The sequence below is a fragment of the Lagenorhynchus albirostris genome, chromosome 2 (assembly GCF_949774975.1).
Source record: "Lagenorhynchus albirostris chromosome 2, mLagAlb1.1, whole genome shotgun sequence".
NCBI classification, from domain to species: Eukaryota; Metazoa; Chordata; class Mammalia; order Artiodactyla; family Delphinidae; genus Lagenorhynchus; species Lagenorhynchus albirostris.
Window position 1 is genome coordinate 151,081,918 of NC_083096.1, and position 25,231 is coordinate 151,107,148.

The window sequence follows — 25,231 nt, forward strand, 5'->3', positions numbered from 1 at the left end:
GCTAGAATCTGATTGGTCCAGCTTGAGTCAAGTATCTACTACTGTGGGGCTTCCCTGGTGGCGCAGTGGTTGAGAATCCACCTGCCAATGCAGGGGACACAGGTTCGAGCCTTGGTCCGGGAAGATCCCACATGCCGCGGGGCACCTAAGCCCGTGCGCCACAACTACTGAGCCTGCGTGCCACGGCTGCTGAAGCCCGCATGCCTGGAGCCCGTGCTTCACAAGAGAGGCCACCGCAATGAGAAACCCATGCACCGCAACCAGAGACAAACCCACGCACAGCAACAAAGACCCAACAAAGCCAAAAAAAAAAAAAAAAAAAGTATCTACTACTGGGGCAACCAGTTCTGACCGGTGGGGGCAGGCTCCTGTAGTCCACTTGTGATTTGGGGAGCCCACCTGTTTGTTCCAGGTCAGTCCCAGCCAGAAAAGAGGAAGTCGTCGGGAACCAGGCAGCCACTCACATGTGTCCACCGGATGCAGTGTTAGCCTTTGAGGAAAGAGCCAGTGGAGAAAGAAAGTGATGGCTGACTAATATAGGGGGGTGCTTGAGGAAAAGACAGGGGGTCCAGGAGGGTTGCAGTGTAGGGTCCAGGGTGCCCGCGCCAGTGATGAAGCTGAAGAGGGGGATGCCGTGCGTGGGGATGGATTGCAGGGGAGAGACCCAGACGTGACTAAGGTGTGGTACAGGGAACAGAGAGATTCCAGAGGTGTGACAGAGGCAGGGTCACATCTGGAAGGGATGGGGGCGGATGGCAGGGGTGGTTGGCAGAACTTTCAGCTGCTGGACGTGGGGAGTAGGGAATCAACAAAGCCACCCTGGTTTCTGACTGGCTGGCTGGGCACTTGAGGAAGAGCAGGTTTTGGGGGAGTGAGGGTTCAATGCCGGACACGAGATTTCCAGGGGAGAGATGCCTGGGGCAGCTGGATTCACAGGGCGAAGGCTGGTCTGTAGATGTGGGCTTGGGAATCATTGACAGTAGGTTCCCTGAGTCCCTGGGAGTGAATCAGATCACCAGGGAGGGGTCGGGGTAGCGGAGGCGCTGAAGACTGAGCAGGGAAACACTGGCAGAGGAGGGTTCGTCTGCAGAGGAGCATGTGGCAGGAGAGCTTGGCGAGAAGCCGCCAGGGAGGAGGGGAACCCAACCCCAGCCATTGTTCCTCAGTCCCGAGACAGCTGACACCCTCGCAGGCCCGGGAAGGCCCTGTGTGGGCCCCAGCCCGAGACCCCGCAGGGGAGGCTGAGTAGCAGAGCGTGTCCTGGCCTCTGGGGGAGGAGCTGCTGGGAACCCAGGTGGGTCTGTCCCCTGCCCTCATGCGTTCCCAAGGTCCACCTGGAGGGGCTGCCCTGCCTGAAGTTCGGGGCTAGGAAAGAGCTCGGCCGTCCCCATTTTCACATCTTCTAGGGGACTTGAGTCAGAACCTCTGAGGGATCCAGGAGGAGGTAAGGGCCCAACCCCAGATTAGAAGTCACTTTTCTGAGCCCAGCACCAAGAAGGGTTGGCAGGGAAGGCTTCCTCTCAGAACCAGCTGTGGGTGGCAGGAAACTTGGACCCTGAGAGCGGCCCTGCTGGATTCCCCTGAGGAATGGTTCCCACTGAGCTCCGCATGCCTGGCCCCAGGCAAGAAGAGGGAGCACCACCTGGGTCCACAGGTTCAAAGGCCCGGGGGTGCTGGAACTGCTGGGAGGCCTGGCACTCAGCCAGACCTCCCTCTGGTCTGCCCTCCTCTGGCTTCACACCCTGATCCCAGCCCATCTCTGCCCCCGGCCCTGCACCCTGTCCTTACCCCTCAGCAGCTGGCATCACCTTCTCTTCCCAGGGAGCCCCAACCCAGACCTGACTGCAGAGGACAGCCTAGCTTCCTGGCTGCCTCATCCTGCTGCCCCCAGAGTAAGGCCACATCCATGGTCCTTGTGTGGAGGCCAAAGACAGGGGTCACACAAGCCACGGACATGAAGTTGAAGAAGCCCAGCGGAGCAGTAAACTGAGTTGAGAGCACAGACTATCTGGGTTCAAATCCCAGTTCTGCCATCTACCTGCTGTGTGACCTTGGGCAAGTTACTTACCTCCTCAGCGCTCCAATTTCTTCTCAGTAAAATGAGGATGATAATAGTCCTTGCCTCACACCGTTTAGAAGGATTGAATGAGTGCCGTGTAAAGTAGAGCCGAGCAAGCATCTGCAAGTATCAGCCGTGTCTGTATGGGCGCCGCCGGGGCAACTGCTTCCCGGGACAGGTGACCAGTCTTAATCCTGAAGGAGGAGCTTGCCGTGCCTCCTCCTCCTCATTCTTTCCAGGCTGGGATTTGAACTTCTGTTTCCCAGGACTCAGGTCAGAAGATCCAGTTCAGAACAGCAAAGGACTTGAATTGGAAGTTCTGATGCCGTAGAATATAAAAGTCACGACAACAATAACAATAATAATACTGATGTGTTAGCACTTCCTGACAACCTCCCTGCTGGGCAGGCATCCCATTTTATAGACTGAGAAGTTGAGGCTCAAACATGTTAACTGCAACTTGCCTGCTTCACTCAGCAATAACGCCCTCATCTCACCTCTAAGTCATGATCAAACAGACCCAGCGAAGGAATCTCCTGGTAGCTGGACTTGTTCCCACCCTGCCTGGGCTGGAGCCCCTCTGCCCCGTGTGAATGGGGGCCAGGAAGTTCCAGGTTTGGGAGAGCAGGCTGTGAGGATAGAAGTGGTATGTCCCATCCCTGGCTGGGGAGGGGACCAGAGTGGGCCGGTCTCTGCCATGCCCAAGGGCAGTCTCACATGTCCCGGGGAGCAGTCCAGAAGGCAACCCAGTCAGTGTGCAAGAACTGGGCTTTTGTTGGTCCCCCGAGGCCCGGAGGAAGCTCCTCGAGGGGGGCCTGAGGTCTCAGATGGGGTGTGACTGGATATGATGGAAGGACCGCCTGGACTGGAACACATTTGGAAATTTCAGGAACATGTTCTTCCAGGATCCAGCATCCAGGTGGCCCAGGAGGAACATGTGGCAGGTCTCTCTCCCTCCACCTTGCCTGCCGCCCAGTGGGAGCTTCTAGGAGATCCAGACCTCTCTGTGCCGTCTCCAACAGCTCCTCTTGTCTTTTCCCCCAACATCAGTTTAGATTACAGGGCCCTTTATGTCAGCCTCCCTCTTGCTAGTATCCTCAGCTTACCTGCCCTGTCATGTCACCATCACACACTCCAGGTGACACTCCAACCTGAGGCCTGCATCCCGCCCTCCGCGCGCTGTGGAGGAACGCCCCCCTCGCCGCCCCCCTTGCCCAGGCCGTGCTTGTGCTTCCGTTCCTGCCTGTTCTCCAGCCTCCCGCGGGCTCTCAAAGCCTTCAGCAACCTCGCTGTTTTCTTGGTCATTCTCCGCAGCAGCTCCTTAAAATGGCCTCTGCCTCACAGAGAGAGTAGTTGTCAGTTTCCTGCTACAAAACCCACAAACCCTCCTGTCCACATTCTTCCTTCTCTCCTATCAAAATAGCATTGTGAGCCCAATCCCTCCACTGTGGGCTCGATCCACCCTCCCCGCCTCCCCGCTCAGGGACTTGAAGACTGGCCTCTCCTCTGCCTTGTGTCTTCAACTTCTCTTTCAGTCATCATGGACCCATCACATCTGTCCCATCCTAAAACTCCTCCAGGTAGTTAGTCGCAAAGGCCTGTCGGTCCCACCTTCTGAGCATCCGTTGAACCCGTCCTGTCTGGCTCTGTCCCAGCAGCCACCCCCACCCTTGTCCGAGCCGCGTCATCTCGCATCTGGAGGTGGCATCAATCCACCAACTGATTTCCCTGCCTCCATTTTTACCCCTTCCAATTAATTCTAATTGTCTTAAAATACAATTCCGGCCAGGCCATCCCTCTCCTTACAATCCTTCACTGGATTCCTCTTGGCCTTAAGAAACTGTACTACCTGCTAGGGAGCCTCTGAAACCCGGGAGGGGCCCAGCGATCCCCCCAGCTTCACCCTTGCCTCTTACCAGCTGATACTCCATGTTCCCACCACCCAAACCTTCTGTGGTTCCTCGAAGGAACCAATTCTTTTGTCTCTGGGCCCTTCTGCGATTCCTTCTTTCTGGGATTCTCTTCCTAACCATCTTGACCAGTTGCTTCTCATCCCTCAGGGGCCAGCTGAGATGGCATTTCTGGGGCTGTTTGGTCATTTTTATTTTTTTTCCTGCTAAGACCAGCTTCACACTGCAGCCAGCAAGTCCCCAATCCTATTCTGCTCAGAGTACCCCCCTAATTAAAATCTTTCCATGTTTCTCAGTGTCCCGGGGACAAAGTCCAAATTCCTCAGCTGGGCTGACAAGACCGTTTGACAGACAGGAGTAAAGGAGGCGTGATTTCGCAGGAGCAAGGTGGAGGCTTCCCACCCCACGACTCTTATTTTCTCATGGCGAGCGAGGGAGGCCAAGTCGTCTGCAGAGAGCAGTGTTGGGGGCTGTGAGGGGGTGATGTTGTGGTGTGAAGGGAATGGAGAGAACTTGAGGGCGCTGTGGGAGCAGCAGCTGGCCAGGGAAACAGTGTAACTGGTAAGCTGAGTTTCAGACCTGGTTGAGGTTGGTGATGGGGAATCACGGTGACACCAGGCTGCCCGGCTGTGCAGATCTCTCTCGTAGCTGGTCGGTGTGAGGGTTTATCCACGGAGGGGATTTTGCTGGGAGGGTGGGACCAAAGGTCAGGGGGCTAAGTTGTTGAGGACTCTGTCAAGGAGTGGGTGACATGATGGGCACAGGATCTGAGCCAGATGGGAGATGAAAACAGAAGGGGCTGCCTTAGAGGGACAGAGAGAGAGCAGAGGGGCCAGCGGATGACTGGTTGCCATGGGGACCAAGATGGGGTTTAATGCACAGCTTTGAGCACGCAAGCTGGAGGTGGGAGGTTGTGGGGGTCAGCTTTAGTGAATCAGGAAGTATTAGCATTTCCGCCCCACCTGGGCCTCCACCCAGCTCCTACCATCCTTCTCATGTTGTAGTTGGGTGTGTACATGCCGACTTCCACTGCCCTTTGGAATAGGTCCACAGTGTCCTCTGTGGGCACTAACCATGCTCTTCATCTGGCATCCTTCCCGGGAGAGCCTGACACGGGCCTGGCCTACAGTAGCTGCTCATCTAGACATTTTCCTGTGTAACTCTTCCCCCCCAACACAATTTTCTGTGTTTCTGTTTTCCTTTAGTTTCTTAAAAGAAATACCGTGAAAGAGTCTAACCCTGTCTTCGCTGAAAAGAAACAGGATTTATCCCTGTTTAACAGGAGGAAGAGGCATTCTGTGGTCCTCTAATGGCCCAGGAATTGGGTGATAGTGAGAGCTCCCTCTTGGGAGCCCGGGCAGAATGAGAGTTTCTAGAGAAGACAGTGCGGGGCCTCAGGAGGGAAAGATTCAGGGCCAACAGCGGACAATGGGCTAACTTCCCTACCCTTCCCAGTTATAGGTGGGTCTCACCAAGCCGAGTCCTTCATCTGCCCATCCACACCTTACTATGTGCCCAGGCCCGTGCCAGGACCCCCCGTGGTGGAGTCACGACAATGGTGCAGCGTGGCTGGCTCGTGGGTGTGTTGAGGAAAGAGGGAGGCCTGTCGTGTTGGGGAGTCTGCACACTAGCCTGCAAAAGCAAGGCGGAACCTCGGCACCTGAGGTCTCTAACCTGGATGCTGGGTGGAGGGTGAGACGGGGACCTAGTTCAGGGTAGAGAGGAGAGGGGCTCACATTTGAATATGTGGAGTCTGAGGTGCACGGAATTCCCAGCCTGGGAATTCTCCCTCCCAGGCCTGGCAACACCCTTTCCCTCATCCATTGGCTTAGTGTTTTCTCCAGGAAACTGCCTTGATCTTGGCAAGCCGAAAGCAATTTTCTCCCGTCAGAGCCTCTGTAGCTCCACATTTAACACCTGTTAGGCAACACGTTTGTCTGGCTTCCCGGCCTCTCTTGGTGTCCCCCGTGGGGCTTCCTATAATCTTCATTTTGTGAAGCAGCCAGTGATGAAACAGTAACTGGCGCTCTTGGGCGTTCCTCCAGTGGACCTCTGTCCTTGTCACACAGGAAGCGCCCCTGCATCCAGAAAGGGAGAGCCCTTCCAGGGCTGACCCCAAGCAGGCAGGTACTCTCATGCCCAAGCGGGCGTCCAACACCCCTCCCGTGCCTGGAAACCCAGAGGCAGGTCAGCCGGTGCTGCAACTACACAGAACAGGATGTTCTGGTTTCAGAGGTGGGGTTAGGAGCTGCAGCCTCCAGAGAAACCAGGCGATAAAACCCCAATACTTCAGGCTTCATCTGGAACCAGCACATAAGCAAATGAGGACTCACCATGCTCCCTGCCCACAACACCCTCTCCCTGGGACCAGAGACGCACTACCTTCCTGAGGCTAGGCATCCCCTCATCCCGTCTCCCCTCAGGCTTCCTGGTACCTATGAGGAGAGACCACAGGTCTGGCTGAGGATACCTTCAAGGCACCCTAGGTCAGCCTGAGGTAGGCGCGATGTGTTCCCTTTGGGGGGGTGGCCGGGGGTGGGGAAGGGAGGGGGAGGGGAGGGGAGGTTTCTTGGCGAGATGGTGAGATAAAGACAACACCACTAATAGCAGTCACCACTTTTATTGCACATCTGCCGTGTGCCCGGTCCTTCTATACGTAAATAATATCATTTGATCCTAACAGTTGACGACCGTGACCATGATGCTCAAGAAACCAGGGCTCAGAGAGGTTAAGCCACTTGCCCAAGGCCCCCACCTGGTGAGTGGTAGAGGGGGGGACTGCGGCCCAGGCCTGTCATGCCGGAGCCTGTGTTCTGTCCACTCCTTCACCATTCAGTCTCCTTGGTAAAAGGGCTCACTGGCGCAGTCTCTGGGGCAGGCAGCCGCCTCTCCTGGGGAAATCCCTGACAGGTGTTACAGGGCAGAGTTGCCTTTGAGGGGTGTTAGGGATAGGGGCCAGGGATCTTCAGGGATCCCAGACCCTTCTCTGCCTAGAGGCCCCGGACACAGACAGGCAGACTGACGGTTCCACGAGCTCCAAGGAGAAGCAGTTCCCTCCTTGTGACGTGGGTGTGTGGGTGCAAATCGGCCCCTCACAGTCACACAGTCACTCAGAGGGCTGAGCAGTCCTGGGGACACCCATGCAGTCACTCTCCCCTTGGTGCGTGTGCACACACGTGTGTGCACACACCCTCACTCGCGCCCGGGCACGGCTCTGTGGAGGCTGAGGCAGGTCACGGGAAGGAGGGCCCGGGCTCCGTCAGATGAGGCTGGCGATGCTGGACGTGGTCTCACGATGCTGGCCAGCGGACAACCGTCCTGAGATGCTGAAGACGCCGCCATTCCCACTGTGGTCACTGCGGGCGGAGGGGGCGGCCGCACGGGTAGGGGGACAGTGTCCGCTCACGGCCACCTGATACAGCAGCAGGCCCAGCAGCAAGAGCGCACCTGAGGCAGCCAGGGTGACGCCCACGAACAGCATGGCGGCCAGCGGCCGGGCGGGGGCAGGGGCGGCGGCCAGCCCTGCCAGCGTCAAGCCGGTGACCAGCAGCGCCAGGCCGCTGAGCAGCACCACCAGGGCGTCGGCCCCGCCGCCGCTGCGGAGCAAAGCCACGTGGCGGGGCTGGCGGATGCAGTTCATGTCCTGCACGGCCGAGCTCATCAGCTGCTTAACCAGGACCAGCAGGGCCAGCAGGCAGAGCACTGTGCCCACCGCCAGACGCCACTCGCCCGAGCGGCTGCTGGTGGAGGACAGCAGGGCCACGCCACCCGCCCCACAGCCCGCCACGAGGCCCACAGCCACGGCGAAGCAGAGCGCTGAGCGCCGCGGCTGCTGGGACCACCACAGCTCCACCTGCTCCGCCAGCACATCCGGCGGCAGCCCCCGGCCCGGCGGGGCCCGAGCCTCTCCCTCAGACATGGCTGATCCGGCACGAGTAAGGGCAGAGGGCCGCGTCAGGGGGCAGAGGTACGGATCATGGCCTGGAGCCCCCACTACCTGCGCGGCGGCCAGAGGCCCAGAGTCCCGTTCCTCGCACGGTCCAGGGGATGGTCACCATCACCTGCAGGGGGGAGAATCACACTTGCCATCTCCCTGGCCCACCTGCCCCTTATGGTCTCTCCTGGGAGCCTTGGGGGTGGTCCCTGGGAATCTTCCCATGTCCCCTGCAACCAACACCCCCCCAGGGAAACCTCCTCCCTAGCACTGCCCCCTCGGGAATGCCTCTCCAGAGATCTCAGGAGAGCTCCCTCCACCCAAAGCATCCTCACCCACCCAGGGAACCCCCTGCCCAGCCCCTGACCTCTCTGGCTCGGGCTGTCTCAGTTGCCTGTCCCATCCCGGCTGGCCGAGGGAGCTGGTGCCACGGTGGACGATGGGACTGGATGGAGACCCAGAGATAAAGCCTCATTCAGGATCCGACTCACATGGCCTCAGCTGTCACCGCTGGCTCCTGGGGGGAGGGTTGTGGGGAGGGAGGGGGCTTATGACTTAACCCTTCTGCAACCAGCTGCCTGACCCTGAATCTTCTCTCTTTGGGCTGCGACTCCTTCTCCGCGAGTCAGGATCTGACCCCCAACACCCCATCCCACCTCACAGGCATGGCTGCTGGTTCCCAAATCCCTCTCTCTCTCAAACCCAGATCTCCCTCCCAAGCTCCAAGACCCATAGGCAATTGTCACCTTGATGTCCCACAGGCACCTCTGATGCAACGGCTTCCAACCCAAGCTCGTCATCTTACCGCAAACCCACTCCTCCTCTTGTGTCCCTCCCTTGTACGTGTCACCTCTAAACATGTCTCCGTCCCACTCCCTGCCCTCGTCCTCCTGCTTCTGCATTTCAACCTCCTTCCCCCCAACTTCCTTACCGGTCTTCCTGCTTCCCCCACTCTTCTCCCTCTCACCGCACTCCCATGCCATCCTCCTCCACGATTTCTCTAAAGTGGTACAAAGGGAAGGAGGGCTTTGGACTGGACCCCCAGCTGCAGTCCCTGCCACCGTGGGTATGTGGACGAGGGATCTCGCAGTGGTTCCTCATTGAACACATCCTCCAGAGGCCAGTCAGCATGACTCCCACTGGGCAAAGTATAGCAGCCCGGCCCCTGCCCTCAGGGAGCCCCAGTTTATAGCAGGTGTGTTCCTGTGATGAGTGCTGGCTGTGGGTTAGTCAGAAGAGGGGCTTGGGGGAGGTCAGAGAAGCCCCCAGTAAGTTCACCTCTTGGAGCTCAGGACCCTTATCTGAAAAGTGAGGATGATAACTTTTATCTTGAGAGGTGGGGGCATTAACATCTCCAGGTCAGAATTCCAATGGGAATAGATGCCCAGAGCATGCTTTCTGAATAAAAGAACACAACATTCTCTCCTCCCGTTTAGGACGGGACTCTTGCTTTATATATAGGACGCAGGTCCTGGATCATTCGGGACTATGACTTCATGGCTGTACGTGGGTTACACCTCTGATGAGGTATCCGTCCTCCACGATCCCTCAGCAGGGGTTGCCCCGCACACGAGGTAGGACGGGCAGCTGCAGGTGCCCCCAAGGGAGGTGGGGGAGGGGCCGAGGGAGGGGCCCTGGAATCAGTCCCAGCATTCCCCAGGGCTGTGACTTCACGGGTCTGAAAGTGCTTGCACAGGTGTGCTGGGACCATGGAGCCAGGCTGGGGGTGGGGTGGAGGCTCTCAGGGGAAAAGCCAGTGGGAGACGGTGAATGGTGGGGGTAGGGGGGACCACGGGGCACTCACAAGAAGCCTGGAGGTGCTGGATCCGATCTGAGCAGGCAGGGCGGACAGGTGGGGCGCTCCAGCTCTGTTTCCGGGGAGGCGCTTCACCTGCCTGACCTGCACCTGGGTGAGCTCAGGCGGGGGTGGGGGGTAGGGGGGGAGGATCAACAGGTGTTTCCAAGGCAGGGCCTGAGACGATTGGCTGACGTGGCGCTGCTCCTTCTGCTGGGCTGAGGCATTCCTGGGAAGGGAGGGGCTTCTGTCCCTTGCTGTTAGGGCAAGAAGACAATTTCCAGACCCGGGCAGCAGTAGGAATGTTGTCCATCTGCCCCAGAGCCCGGACCCGAGCCCATCCCCCAGCTCCAACCCAATTTAGCTTTAGTTCCAGCCTTAAACCCAACCCCAGCCCCAGCTGCAGTTTCAAACCCTAACTAGAACTCCTAGCTCCAACCGAGGCCCCTACCCCACATCTCAGCCCCAACCCTGAATCTCAAATCCCAACCCTGACCCCCCAGCCCCATTTCTAAATCCAATTCCAGTCCCAGCCCGAGATCCCAACCCCAAATCTGGCTTGAAACCTCAGCTCCAAATGCTGGAATTAGATCTTAGATGGCAGCCTCATCCTTGGCCCCAACCTTGACCCGTGTTCCTGAATCCAGCCCCCAAATCCCGACTCCAAGCTCAAATCCTGCCTCAGCCCCACACTCCAACACCAGCTGGCCCCCAAGCCCAGCCCCAGTACCTCCATCCCTTGGCGCTTTCCCCTGGGCCGGAGACCCACAAGCCCCTTGCCCATTCTCCTTCAGAGCCTCAAGGGCCTGACCAAGGGAGGTTTGCCCCACGTTTTGGCCCCCCTGAGGAGACAGGATTTGAGTGCACAGGGAGGAGGGGGTAAAGGCTTTTCAGGTGGGAAACAGGAGCTCCCTAGCTTAAAACACTTGCAGAATAAACACTTCGGGATAAATGCCATATTCCTTCACAAGGCTCACAGAACCCCTGCTATCCACCGCAGGCCAGTCATTTTCCCCTGGCCCCTGCCCTCCAGCCAGAATGCCTGTCTTTCAGTTATGTATGCTCTGCACTGCTCTGCCCTTCCGCTTGGTTTTTGAACTCATAGTTCTCTCTTCCTGGGATATTTACCACGCCCCACCCCCAGCCTTGGTCTGGCTAACTCAACTTCTTCAACTGAGATGTCACCTCCTCCAGGAAGCCCTCTTTAACCTCTAGGCTGGTTCAGGTTCCTCTTTGGGGCACCTATGGCCCCCATGCTTCCCCCACAACTGCTCTTACTGCATGTGCTGTGATTGCCCTATTTATTCACCTGTCATCCCCCACTAGATGTGTGGTTCCCAGTGGGCGCAGGTTTAGTGCCTGTTTTGCTAACCCTCGTGACCTCAGCAGCCAGCACTGTGCCTGGCACATGGGAAGTATGCAGTAAACATGTGTTGAATGAATGAACTGTGAACTGCCAGATGTGGGGCTACGCAGGGAGCTTGTGAGATGTAGCTGGAAAGGCAAGTTTGGCTCAGCTGGCTCAGGGCCTTGAATGCCTTGGTGAGGCATTCGGACTCATCTGAGGTACTCATGGAGAGTTCCAGAGTATAATGGGGACACGGCCAGGGCTCTGCTTCTAACGAGTGAATCTGGCACCACACACTACACGATGGGCGGCGGCGGGGGGGGGGCTAGTTGGAGGTAATTGTCGGCTGGATTGGACCCCTTGTAATGCCTCCTGCTGTCTCTCCTTTTGGTGTGTATGAAATAGACAGGAAAAACAAAATCAAAGTTATCTTTCCGTTATCAGCTCACAAAATAATTTTGCTGGACCTGTCCATGCTTCTCTTTGCTTTGCTCGGTGGAGATGATTGGGGGCCTGGTCATAACTCTAGAGCAGCACGGTCCAGTAGAAATATAATATGAGCCACATATGTAATTTAAAATGTAAAATCGTCTAATAATCATGTGAAAAAAGTAAAGAGAAACAGGTGAAATTAATACAGTGAAATTTTAATTTAAGCCCCAAATATTTTCATTTTAATACACAAGTGATTGAGCTCTTTCAGTCTTTTATTTCGTCTTGAAAATTCGCTGTGTATTTTATGCTTACAGTGCGTCTCAGCTCAGACTAGCCACTTGTCTAAAGCTCGCCACGTGTGGCTTGCAGATCCCTCGCTAGATGGTTCTTCCCCTCAAGGAAAGGTTAAGGCAGGCTGGATCTTGGGGACAAACGTGTGGGTTTGCCACTTTGCAAAGCATTATAAAGGAGTTCCCTGCCCTGGGGTGAGCGGGGAAGAAGGGGCCTGGCTGTGCTCAGTGGCTTTGTATTCCTCTTGCCCCTCTGACATTTATTTTCCTCCTGGTCCCAAGGAGGGGCTGGTTCCAGCCAGACCCATCCATGTCCAGCTGTCCTGGATAGAGCTGGGCAGGGGAAGTCATGAGATCCACGCCCCCCTGCCCTCCACCGGCTTCCCTTGGGGGTTTGAAGGGAATTTTTTGGATGGAGGGAACAAAGCCTAAAAGCTTCCAGTTTAAACATTGAATGGGTGAGACTTTGTTCTCATTCTGGGTCTTATCGAATAACTTGGAGTTAAAGTGGACAGGCAGGCTCCTCGCAGGGCTGTTGAACTCTGCCCCAAAGCAGAGGCTGTTGAGGCAGCTCAGATGGGCGGTACTGAAGGCGGGGGAGGAGGTGGCAGTGGGCAGAGAGCCTGAGGTGTGGATTCTAACTGATCCCTTAGACCAGCGGTCCCCAACCTTTTTGGCCCCAGGGACTGCTTTCGTGGAAGACAATTTTTCCACGGATTGAGGGGTGGGGCGGGGGATGGTTCCGGCGGTAATGCAAGCGATGGGGAGCGATGGGGAGTGGTGGGGAGCGGTGAGGAGCAATGGAGAGCGGTGGGGAGCAGTGGGGAGCAGTGGGGGGCGGCGGGGAGAGGTGGGGGGCGGTGGGGGGTGGTGGGGGGCGGTGGGGAGTGACGGGGAGCAGTGGGGAACGGTGGGAAGCAGCAGATGAGGCTTCGCTCGCTCTCCCACTGCTCACCTCCTGCTGTGCGGCCTGTTCCTAACAGGCCTTGGATGTGGCCTGGGGGTTGGGGACCCCTGTGTTAGACGGTGGGAGGACCCAGGAGAAGGCAGAGCTGTAGCCCAGCCTGTAGCCCAGCCTGTAGCCCAGCCTCCCTGCTTCGGCCAAGTTCCCACCTCAGGCTGTTCTCCACCCGGTAGCTAGAGTGATCCTGTTATAAGGTAGAGCAGGTAAAGTCCTCCAATGGCCTGTCTTACCCAGAGAAACAGCCAGAGTCCTCCCACCATCTCTAAGGCCTTCTCTGACTTCACCCCCCGCCTCGCTGTCCCTCTTCTGCTTGTGCTTGCTCAGAGCCTTTGCACTGGGTGTTCCCTCTGCCTGGAGCTCTTTCCTCCCACGTGGCTCCCTCCCTCACCTTTTTTCAGGAAGGTGCTCAAATGTCACCGCCTCAGTGAGGCTTCCTTCCTGTGTCTAAAATCACAGCCTTCCCCCTACTTCCTACCTCTCTGCCCTTCATTCTTTGATTTCCTTTATTCTCTCATGTTTCTCCTTAGCACTTGTTGCTGTCAAATATGCTATATATTCTTATCTGTCTGGAATATTGTCTGTCTACCGCCCTGGAAGATAAGCTTCATGAACGGAGTGGTTTATGCATCCTAGCTCCTAGAACAGGCCTGGCATGTAATAGGTGTTCAAGGAATGCTTGTGAATGAAAGCATGAACAGTGGAGAGAATATTGGTTTGGGAACTAGATTGACCTTGAAGGTCCCAGTCCCAGCTCTAGCTCTGCAACCTTAGAAAAATGGCTTAAACTCCGTGTGTCCCAGTCTATTCATCTGTAAAATGGGTACAATAATACTTAGTCTAAGTAGTTGGGGGGGGTGATAAATAATATAATTCATCCAGCAAACATCTACTGTTTCCCTTCTCTGGACCAGGAATTGTGCAGGTGCTGGAGATGGTGGTGAGCAAAAGAGGTCCCATCCTTGCCACCCTGAAAGGCAGTTGGAGAATAAAGGGCTTAAAGCACAGGTGCAACACCAGGTCTTCAATGGCTCCAGGTCCCCTGCCCCCACCCCATGTTCCATGACTGACAGCTGCCCCAGACAGACATCTTTTGGAATAGCTGCTCCGCTCACAATGACCAACTTCACTACAGGGATGAATGAACCCCAGTAACCAGCATTCTATCCTGTGACCCACCCCTCTGGGTACAGTTGATTGGATAGTGGTGAGCTCCAGATTCAAGCTAGGCCCCAAATATTCTCCTTGGGCAATTTAAAGTTAGACTAGAGACTCCATGTCAGCCTTGGGGCATCTACTCATGGGATGCTAAGGGTCCCCTTCTGCCAACTTACTGGCAATGGGAGGCTGGTCTATAGAGAGGCAAGAATAAGAGAGGGAGAGGGGGTTCCAGCCATGTCCCAGGTCTTAGTTCAAGTCCTTCTCGAGCTCTGGTTGTATCTCAGCCCTGAGATTCCATGACGCACCAGGAGAGATCGGGGGCTTAATATTTGTTATTTGGGTATTAGAAGGGTGTCTGGCTTCTGCAAGTGGGAGAAGACAGGGACATCTGGGTTCTTAGTGCATAAAAAACCACCTCTCCTGGTATGTGTGGCTGGGCCACCCAGTATGGGGTCTAGAGGAAGAGGTGGCCCCCAGAAATGGAGGAGCAGGGCAGGGCCCTGCAGACCGAGGATGACAGGTCTAGAGAGGCGTGGAGGTAAGAGAAAGAAGGGCCGAGTTCTGCGTATAGTCCTGACACCAGGGTCTGCAGCTAATGGAAGATGTGGGGGAACTCTACCAACTTTGCCATGTTCATGATTTTACTCTCACCTTCACACAGCTGTGAAAATTCTCAGAAAACCTCATTATGTTTCATAAGTAAGAAGGAAACGTAGGAGGCTTTGTCTGGTCCTGACGTGGCTGGCAGAGGAGAAGGCAGGTCAGAAGCGACAGGCAGCCCTGCCCTTGAGGTCCAGAAAAGAGCGGGGAGGGGCGTGGGATCTCTGCAGTGACAGGCAGCCCTGTGCCTGGACAGGGACTAGCAGTGGTGGCTTTGGGTGAGCAGGAGCCCCCCGGGCCTCAGGGTCCCTCTTCCCTTCCTCCCTCCCCAGCTCCCTGGCTAAGCAGAGAGTTGGACGTGATTGTGGGAGAACACCTTTATTCTGCCCGTGTCCCAGGTTCCCCAGGGCAGGAGGGAGAGGCTGGTGTGGTCAGGGCTGCAGGGGCTGCAGCCCAGAGTCAGGCTGGGGACGAGAGCACCGTGCTTCTTCCGGCGTGGCTGGAGACGGCTCACCAGAGTGGGTCACTTGGTCTGCAGCTTTAAGTCTGCTTCTGCCCCCAGGAGGGAAGGCAGCCGCATCCCAGTGAAGGGGTGGAAGCCTGGGACCTGCTCTTGCTCTTGGATCTGGTCTCTGAGGCGCTGGATCTCCAGGCGCTGCATCTCAATGATTCTCCCGGTTTCTTCTTGCTCATTCAGTCTCATGGTGGGAGGCAAGCCTGGTAGGTCTTTGCCGGACACTGTAGGGGACAGAGCAGGACTAGTGTGGGCCTGTTACTGGGCTGCTGCAAAGCTTATCCTCCCTTCCCCCTCTAACCTCCATCCCCGCACACATTTATGCAGCACCTGCTATGGGGTAGACACTCCAACCCAGATGCTAGGGAGATGGAGATGAGCCATTTCACTGTCTAGCAGAGAAGGAGAAACGAAGAGACATGCTTTGGAGAGATAAGGCAAATGCTAAACCTGACCTCAGCCCGGCCCCTCTGCTGAGCCCGGCAGTGTACCTGCCCTGAGCCCCCTCCATTGGGGGCTGCTCAGTCCCCACACCCCAAGCAGAATGGCACTCTCCTATTGACCCGGGTTGGCCTCCAAGCTGCCAGTCCTCCTCCTCACGTAAACCTGCTCCCGGAGACCCCTCTCTAGCCCTCCTGCTGTGGCCACTCACTCATGTTCCCTGAGGACGCCCCTCGAGACTCGCAGCCATCCTTCTGTCTCAGTGCTGTCCTGGGTGATGCTGGTGTCCACGAGGGTCCACGCCTCACCCCACTCCCCGGCCTCACGAGGCTAAACTCTCAGCATTAATTGTTTGGCCTGCACGTCAGCTCCACACCCACTCTGTGGCTTCCCCTCCCTTGCCACGCCCAGGATCTTTCACTCTAGTGTTCCATTCACCACTTCTTAGACTGAATTTAGACCTCATCTTCCTGGACAACTCCATTTTTTACCTACTAAATGGGTTCCTCTTAGATTCACTCCTTTTCTGACCAGGTAGACCCACAGTGAGTTTCTTCTCCCATCTAGATGCCTCATCCCTCTGCCCCAGGTACCCTGCCCAGCCTACATCCAAGATAATCTGAGCATCCAGGGTCGCCACTTTCACATCTGGCCTGCTGTGCGTTACCGATAAAAGTAACACACGAGATTCAAGTTCTTGGTTTCCAACCCCAGACGGACTTTATGTCCATAGTCAGCAAACTCTCATTCCCCGCAGAAGCACTTAGGAACTTCAATTTTTACTCCAACTCCTCTGCCCTACTTAGAAAAAAAATTGTGGTAAAATCTATATAGCATTTACTAACTTAACCATTAAAAAAAAATTTATGTACTTATTTATTTATTTGGCCGCACGGGTCTTAGTTGCAGCACTCGGGATCTTCGTTGCTGCGTGTGGGATCTTTTAGTTGTGGCATGCGAACTCTTAGTTGTGGCATGTGGGATCTTTAGTTGTGGCATGAGAACTCTTAGTTGTGGCATGTGGGATCTAGTTCCCTGACCAGGGATCGAACCTGGGCCCCCTGCATTGGGAGCGCAGAGTCTTAGCGGCCGGACCACCAGGGAAGTCCCTTAACCATTTTTAAGTGTATGGTTTAGTAGTGTTAAGTACATTCACATTGTTGTGCAACTAATCTCCAGAACTCTTTTCATCTCAAAAAACTCAAACCCCATGCCCATTAAACAGCTCCCCAGTCCCCCCACCCCCAGCCCCTGGTAGCCACCATTCTGTGTTCTGTCTTTATGAATTTGATGACTCTAGGTATCTCATATAAGTGGAATCATACGGTATTTGTCCTTTTGTGTCTGGCTTAGCATAATGTCCTTAAGGCTCATCTATGTTGTAACATATGTCAGAATTTCCTTCCTTTTTAAGGTTGAATAATATTTCATTGCATATATAGACCACATTTTGTTTATCCATTCATCTATTGTTGGAAATTTGGGTTGCTTCCACCTTTTGGCTACTGTGAATAATGTTGCTATGAACATGAGTGTACAAATATCCTCTTTGAGACCCTGCTTTCACTTCTTTTGGGTATAAACCCAGAAGTGCAATTTCTGGTTCATATGGTAACTCTGTTATTAATTTTTGAGGAAACACCTTACTGTTTTCCATAGTGGCTGTACTGTTTTACATTCCAATCAGCAGTGCACCAGGGTTCCAATTTCTCCAGACCCTTGTCAACACTCATTACTTTCTGGGTTTTTTGTTTGTTTTTTCTTTTTGGTTTGGTTTATTTTGACAGTAGCCATCCTAATGAGTGTGACACAGTATCTCATTGTGGCTTTGATTTCATTTCCCTAATTGTTAGTAATACTGAGCATTTTTCATGTGCTTCTTGGCCATCTGTGTATCTTCTTGGAGAAGTGTCTATAGTCCTTTGCCCATTTTTAAATCAGGTTGGTTTGTTTGTCTGTTTTGGAGTTGTAGGAGTTCTTTATATATTCTGGACATTGACCCCTTATTAGCTGTATGATTTCTCTCATTCCCTAGGTTGCCTTTTCACTCTGTTGATTGTGTTCTTTGATGCACAGAAGTTTTAAATTTTGACAGTCTAATTTATTATATATTTTCTTTTGTTGCCTGTGCTTTTGCTATCATATCCAAGAAGTTATTGCCAAATCCATCCTCTCCTCTTCTCTTAATGGATGACATTGCCACCGTCTTCACTGAGGAATGGTGTCCCCAACTCCCTCACCACAGTCAATCTTCTCTCAGTGGAAGAGGGGTCTCTTTCCTATCTGCTGCCAACCCCTTCCCTGGAGGAAAAACTAGAAAAGAACAGACGATGGTGGCCAAGGAAGAGAGTATTTTAAAGAGGAAGTGGTCAGCAGTGGCCAGTGGCCAGCTTGCCTTGGCCTCTAATTGACCTGATGGGGCCAGCATTCAGAGTACTCAACTTATCCCATCCTTCCCAGGAGAAGTCTGGATCCTTCTCTGTCTGCCTTTGCTCCTTGCCTCTTCTCCTTTACTGCAATTTCTAGACTCTTGATCTTTCTAGGCTCTTGATTTCTTCTCTTTTCTAGGTCTTGACCCTTCATCCACCTTCTGCTACTGGTTGTCCCTGGTAACCATCTCCTCAGTCAAGCTGTGGCCTAGCCATGGAGCCCTGGGAAAAGTAGCACCCCTGGGAAGGTATAGCACACAAAAGCCTACCAGCCCATCCACCTACCAGCCCATCCACCTTCTTGGGCCTGCGTCACTCGCCTCTGCCTAGTTTCTGTTTACCTCCCCCTCTGCTTTTTTCATATACTTATTATATGCATCTGTATATTTTCTTTGGAGAAATGTCTATTCAAGTCCTTTGCTTATTAAAAAAATTCTTTTTGTTGTTGTTGTAGTTAAGTTGTAAGAGTTCCTTATATATTCTGGATGTCAACCCTTTACCAGATATGTGATTTTCAAATATCTTCTCCCATACCATGGGTTGCCTTTTCACACTTTTCGATAGTGTTCTTTGATGCACAAAAGCTTTAAATTTGGATGTAGTCCAATTTATCTACTTTCTTTTTGTTGTCTGTACTTTTGATGTCATATCTAAGAAATCATTGCAAAATCTAATATAATGAAGTTTCCCCCTATATCTTCTTCTATGAGTTTTATAGTTTTAGCTCTTATGTTTAAGTCTTTGGTCCATTTTGAGTTAAATTTTGTATGTGATGTAAGGTAAGGGTCCAACTTCATTCCTTTGCATGTGGGTATCCAGTTTTCCCAGCACCATTTGTTGAAAAGATTGTCCTTTCCTCATTGGATAGTCTTGACACCCACATTGAAAATCATTTGACCATATATGTGAGTGTTTATTTCTGGGCTCTGTATTCTATTCCATTGGTCTATATGTCTATATTTATGCCAGTACCATACTGTTTTGATTACTATAGCTTTGCTGTAAATTTTGAAATAGGAAGTGTGAGGCCTTCAACTTTGTTCTTTTTCAAGAGTTTTGGCTATTTGGGGTACCTTGAAACTCCCAATGAATTTTAGAATGGATGTTCTATTTCTGCAAAAAAATGTCATTGGGATTTTGATAGGGATTACATTGAATGTGTAGATCACTTTAGATAGTATTGACATTTTAATAAATCTTCCAGTCCATGAACAAAAGATGTCTTTCCATTTGCTGGTCCTAAGCCAGACTTAGGTTCTTCATGATCAAGGCAGACAATTGGTAATACCTGTCTTCAGCCACTACTGATGAAACCTCCCTTGAGTAAAGCTCTATGACACAAGTGGCATGATATTTGGTTTGCTTCAGAATAATCTACTATGGGTGTGGGAGGGAATAATTGGGGCTGGGTGGGTGTGTGTGTGGCGATAGCGATGAAACAAGAGCGACCGTTGTTCAAGTCAGGGAATGAATTCATGGGGATTCATTAGAATTTCTCTCAATTTTTGTCTATGCCTGATGGTTTCCAACACAGCAATAAGAAGAACCTGGCTATATCATACAGCATCCTGAGGAGGTCTCAACTGGTTATTTGCTAGGTCGCTGGGGCATATTTGAAATAATTTTTTAAAAGAGAAGTTTTGTGATTGTTCACAGACACATCTATGCTTCACCTCCAACTAAAGATGGTTTCACCTCCAAGAAGTCAAGTTTTGTCTTTTTTTTTAAACAGATTGATTAATTAAATTAAATTAATTAATTTATTTGGCTGTGCCACGCGTCTTGTGGGATCTTAGCTCCCCAACCAGGGATTGAACCCTGGCCCTCGGCAGTGAAAGTGCAGAGTCCTAACCACTGGGACACCAGGGAAGCCCCCAAGTTCTCAGTCTTTTTAACACATGCTGTGCTCTTATGTCAGTTCTTCAGAGTTAATATTGTTCTTCGGGTACTACTCACAGAGTTTACCCTCTCAACTTCAACTCTAACGACAATGGCGTATGAGACAACAATTATATATATATAAATAATTTGTAACAGTTCAAGACTCACAAACAGTTATGAAAATAGTGCAGAGAGTTCCTGTGTATCCTTCAGCTACCCTCCGCCAATGATAATACCCTGCATAACCACAGTACCTGAGGTGGTGATATTTGAACGACCCAGTCCACAGCTGTGGAATGTTTCAGTTCATTAGGGTTTCTAAGCTTTATTCCTGAAGGTAAACCACCAGAAAACAATATACTTGAACTATGTTGGCTTAATTTTCCACAGTAATACCTTATACTCTTTTTATTGACTGTCCAGATAAGAAATGGACACCTGAAGAATATTTTTTTATTGTCTGAAAACCTACCATTAAAGACTGTCAATTACGTTGTTCAATATCCCTTTTTTCTTTTTCTTTTCTTTTTTTTTTTTTTTTTTGCGGTATGCGGGCCTCTCACTGTTGTGGTCTCTCCTGTGGCGGAGCACAGGCTCTGGACGCGCAGGCCCAGCAGCCATGGCTCACGGGCCCAGCCGCTCCGCGGCATGTGGGATCCTCCCGGACCGGGGCACGAACCCACGTCCCCTGCACCGGCAGGCGGACTCCCAACCACTGCGCCACCAGGGAAGCCCCCAATATCCCTTTTATAAGGCTCCATGTATTTAGTTTCTCACAGAACTTAGTACCAGGGAAAGGTTTGTTCCTCCAGAAAAAAACTTCCTTTCCCCATATGAGAGCTATGTAAACCATCATATTTTTTCCCTTTTTGTCTTGGCTATCAGAAATTCAGAGGAATTTTATAACTGCAATAACTAACTCATTTAATTTTTAATGTAATTCTTTCCCCTCTCCCTTTAAATTGTTTCTGGTTCTTATTTTTGCCTTTATTTTCATTGTACAGGTCCACAATCCTTGATCCACAATTGTAAAATGCAAAAAGCTTTAAAAATGGAAAGCATTTTTAAATTCATGAAGTTTAGTGCGAATATTCATATGTTTCACTACAGAAATACTAATGTGTTTGATTTCAGGGCACTGCCCCAGACAGTATATATAGTATGTTCTTCCTAAGATCTGAAAGATTCTGAATTCTGAAACCTTTGCTAACCCCAAGAATTCTGGATTTGCGAGTGTTTGAATGTGGTAGGGTCTTCACAAATCCTTTGAAGAGCAGGCGCATGGCATGCAGAGGTGCCCAGGAGGCCATGGGGTGGATGTGCGCTGATACAGGAGGAAACTCAGGAGAGGCAGCTTTGAAAGCCACAAGGAGACCTGCTCGTGGCTGCCATTGGTCCCTGGATCCCAGTGCCCATCTTTCTTGACCACTGGTGACATTACCTGTCTCTGGAACGTCTTGTGGTTGAATTTTCTTGGTCAGTTTCAGGGCTGCTTCAAGGTCATAGACTTGGGAGCGGGTGAACTTCAGCTCTCTGCGGAGCTCATTAATCTCCTTGATCAGGGAGACATTTTCCTATAGAGAAGGAGGAGGAGAGAGTGAGTGTAGATGGATAAATGGTCAGTGGGCACAGGACCTGCTCTGGCCTCTGGGGCTAAGGGTGTGGGGAAGAGTCAGGGTTGGTCCTGGACCCAGATTGCGTCTCTGGTGCCTCTACTGTGGCATGAGTCTTTATCCTGGCTCATGGATCAACTTCTTGAGGTACCAGCTGACTTACCTTCAGGTGGACTCTGGCAAAGTTAGCTACAGGCAGTGTGCGCCATTCCCATCCAACCAGGCTCTCCCCATCCGTAGCAACAACAATGCTTTTCTAAGCACTTTTCATGAACTTAATGCATTGAAGTTTCATAATAACCCTATGCATAGATTCCATTACAACCACAGTTTTAAAGTAGAGAAAACTGAGGCACAGACAGGTGATGTAACTTACCCAAATTACATAGATAGCAAGTGGCAGAGCCAGGATTCTGACCCAGTCTGGCTCCAGAGCTCTGAGCTCTTAAGTACTGTGCTACACTTTGTTTTTTTTCCATTCGTATGTTGAACCTACATTTATGTGGTATCTGCTGCATCCCCCGGATGCAGACAGAAATAAGACATGGTTTCTGCTCTCAGCAGCATACAGTTTACTGAGGAATAAAGAAAAGTAAATGGATAATTAACATTTGCTACATCCACTGGAAGTTCACTTCTCTCGTTAGTGTTTGATAAATATTCATCCATCCAATATTTATTGAGTACTTATTATGTGCCAGGCACTGTGCTGATCCTGAGGTGTATATATAGAGAAAGTAAGACTTGGCCTCTGTCCTTGAGGAGTTTAGGGTTTAATGAGGGGTCTGGGCACACTTTAGTGAGGTGGCCACCTTGCTGGGATGGAGGAGTGGGACACAGAGGAAAGGCACTTAGCTCTGCCCGAATGACCAGGGTGGATTCCTAGGCACTGACCCCTGGGCTGAGGCTTGACAGAGTTAGCAAGGAGAGGGTAAAGGGGGTCCCAGATAACTGGAATGGCAGGAGAAAGGCACAGAATGACACGGCAGGTGTGTGGGGTGACCTGCAGCAGTTCTGTGTCACGGGAATACGAGGTGAGAGGAGTAGAGAGGCATGCAGGGCAGAGCCCGCTGCAGGCCAGGTGGAGGGGCTCTGCGCTCTGGGACCAAGCAGTCTTTTCTCTCTTGCCTTGCCTTCCTTTGCACACTCAGCACAGGAGCCCCAAGGGAGACGTCCCTCTCACCATGGACCGCTCTGCTCGTGGAGCCCACGGCCTCAGTACTCAGCACGTCCGCCACAGCACCTCTCATAGGACTGTGCAGGAATCGCCTGAGGATCCTGTTTAAATGTGGCTTCTGACTCAGTGGGCCTGGAGCTGCTCCTGAGATTCTGCATTTCTAACCAGGTCCCAGGAGATGCTGCTGTGGGTAGTAGCAAGGCCCTCGAGGGTCTGAGTACCAACAAAGGCAAACACTGACCAAATCTACATAAGACGAACCTGTGCCGGAAACAAACTGTGCTTCCCCTTGGGACACTGGCTCTGGAGTGGTGAGTGTGGAGTCTGAGCCCAGAGGACAGGGTGATCCCAAGCACTGCTGTCAGCGAGCAGGACAAGCCTTCTCTGTCACGGGAATGTGAACTGCAGACACCCCGATAATCCTTCCCTCCAGAGCCTTTTTAATTAGGCAGATCAGATCTACCTTCAGATTTTCAGTATTTCACTTAATTTCACTCTTCCTCATTAAAAAAAAATGTTCTCCGGATGAAATGCCCAATTATTACCAGTCCCTCATTGGATGAAATGCCCAATTATTACCAGTCCCTCATCCGCAGGCTCGGCTTTGTGCCTGTTTTTCTATAAAGTCAGCAGGTTTTCTCCTTCTGATTTTTTACCCTTTTAACCAGCCCAGGCCTTGGTGAGGCATAGCCCACATTTTCTTTCCAGATGCTCTGTTTCGTCCCCCTGGAATTTCTCCATGCTGACTTTATATCATGACATAATCACTTAAGTGCGTATTTATTGGATTCTAAGACCTTGGACTCTGCCTGGCCTGTAAGAGGTGCTCAATAAATATTTGTGGAAGGGATAAGCAAATGAATAACTAGCACAGTGGATACCAAGTTGAATAAGATTGAATCCTGTAAACCAGCAAATTACAAACCAGGGGGTAAATGTTGAGCAGGGGAGACCAGACAGAAGGGAGTCTTAGGAGAGCCACAGGGAACTCCTGGGCACACCAGCCCACTCAGGGGCTCTCTCCACTCCTCCTCTTAGCTGGCATCGCTTAGCTTCACTTCCCCTCCTTCATTCAATAAAATAATCGTAATCAGAATAAAGATTAGAGACTGAAAGTGCCATTTCCCCAGTTCTCTCCAGAAACTTCTTCCCGGTCAACCTCCATTCATTTTGTCACTCAATCCTGTCGACTTTGTGTCTGAACTGAATCTCATGTTCATTCATAACCAGCTCTCAGCATCTTTCACCTCTGCTGCTGTAATGGCCCCACGTGGAGCCCCCGCCATTCTCTCCACCTTGACAACCCTGTCGCCGTGATTGGGACTTCAGGCTCCTGGTACCTTTTGATATGCATGTTTCTGACGCCACTGCCAGCCCTGGACACCTTCACGAGGCTGGTCACCTAAGACAGGTCTCCAGAACACGACTCAGGCCTCACTAGAGTGTGATTGAGGCCCGGGACTCAATGCAGCCCGATTCCTCTGCTCCGTTGGTTCATTCATAAAACAGAAAGCCTGTTAGGTGCTTATTGTGCCAGACGTGGGCGGCCAGCTTGGATCCAGTGCAGAGGGATGCCCCGCAGGGCGGTCACGTGAGGAAGCCTCCCTGTGGAGCCTGGGGGAGGGGCGGAGCAGGGAAGAGTGTTTCAGGCCCGAGCCAAGAGGGAGCCAGCAGGGTCTGAGCCGCCAAATGCTTGATGACGAGGATAAGAACAAGATAACAACTCCAAGGGTGGACTGGATTCCTGCACTGTGTCAGACACTCTGCATACACAGCCTCGTTTAATCCCTACAACCACCTCAGGAGGAAGGTATTATGGGATTCAGCTGCCTATGAGGAAGCCGAGGCTGTGCATGGGTGGCAGAGCTGGGATTCGAACCTGGTGGCGTCCGCCCCCAGGTGCCTTGATGCCTCTGACTGCTGCCTCCCAGACTCCACTCTCACCTCTGCTGTACGTCACCTCCGTCAACAGCTCACATGGTATGGAGGCCGAGGGAGCCCCTGAAATGTACAAGTGGGGTGCCTTAAGAGGGCTTTCTGGGGTGGTCCGTGCTCTGAGGAGTCCAGACGCCACACTGAGGTCGACTGTAAGCGCCTTGGGTCGTTTTGTGAAGTCAAAACGTGAATGCAGCAGGTTTGCTGAGCTTCTCTGTTCTTGATCCCCCCTTGGTCAGAACGGCCTACCAAGGCCCCTCTGATCCTCCAGACCCCCAGCCAGCTCCTCTGCAGGGAAGATCTGACCTGGGTCCATCGAGCGCCAGGACTTGGGGCATGTGAGAGAGGCTGGCTCGGGGATACTAAGGTCTGTTTATATAGAAAGGCTTCTGAACAAAGAGGCTACGCCAAGCTGTCCAGCACTGCCTTTGGTTGAGGGGCAATGCCAGAGAGCCTCACATGGGAACCCGCTGACAGAACTTCGACTCCGAGGGAGAAGGGCGCAGAAAGGAAATGCGTAGAGCACCCCCTGCTGGCCTATCTTGAGTTGACACCTTTAAGAATAAAGCAGGGTCTGTTTAGTGTGGAAAAAGCAGGCAACGGATTTATTCCGATAACTTGGGAGCCCCACTCAGTGGCGTCTTTCTGGAGCCCACAGTTGCTGGGATCGCCATCTGCCTAACTGCACAAATGAACCATTTCTCCACTCCTCTTTCAGCCTTCCTCTCACATCTAACCACCCACTTCT

General features: G+C 52.5%; 2 protein-coding genes and 1 long non-coding RNA gene across 5 annotated transcripts in view; 1 reads left to right on the forward strand and 2 right to left on the reverse strand.

The window, feature by feature from the left end:
- The first annotated feature begins 6,330 nt into the window (after positions 1-6,330).
- LOC132514867 (uncharacterized) lies at positions 6,331-9,451 on the forward strand. The gene is made up of 3 exons (XR_009538959.1): positions 6,331-6,466; positions 6,653-6,727; positions 9,340-9,451. It is a non-coding gene; the product is annotated as an uncharacterized LOC132514867 (long non-coding RNA).
- Positions 6,585-9,823, reverse strand: TMEM125 (transmembrane protein 125). Of its 3 annotated transcripts, none has more exons than XM_060142651.1 (4): positions 9,708-9,819; positions 8,835-8,903; positions 8,271-8,420; positions 6,585-8,030 (listed from the first exon to the last, which is right to left on the reverse strand). In XM_060142651.1, exon 4 carries the CDS (start codon positions 7,886-7,888, stop codon positions 7,229-7,231), a length of 660 nt encoding a protein of 219 aa, XP_059998634.1. In that variant the 5' UTR covers positions 7,889-8,030; positions 8,271-8,420; positions 8,835-8,903; positions 9,708-9,819; the 3' UTR covers positions 6,585-7,228. The 3 variants fall into 3 exon arrangements, with proteins under 3 accessions (XP_059998634.1, XP_059998635.1, XP_059998633.1); XM_060142652.1 differs by having other exon boundaries at positions 8,871-8,903; positions 9,708-9,812; XM_060142650.1 differs by lacking the exon at positions 8,835-8,903 and having other exon boundaries at positions 9,708-9,823.
- A 5,090-nt stretch (positions 9,824-14,913) lies between these two features.
- The window catches only part of CFAP57 (cilia and flagella associated protein 57), a 76,982-nt gene continuing 66,664 nt past the window's right edge, over positions 14,914-25,231 (reverse strand). The window contains exons 21-22 of the mRNA XM_060142649.1: positions 21,200-21,332; positions 14,914-15,231 (exon numbers count right to left, since the gene is read on the reverse strand). Coding sequence (XP_059998632.1) covers positions 15,017-15,231; positions 21,200-21,332 — 348 coding nt within the window. The 3' untranslated portion in view covers positions 14,914-15,016. The remainder of the gene's footprint in view (positions 15,232-21,199; positions 21,333-25,231) is intronic.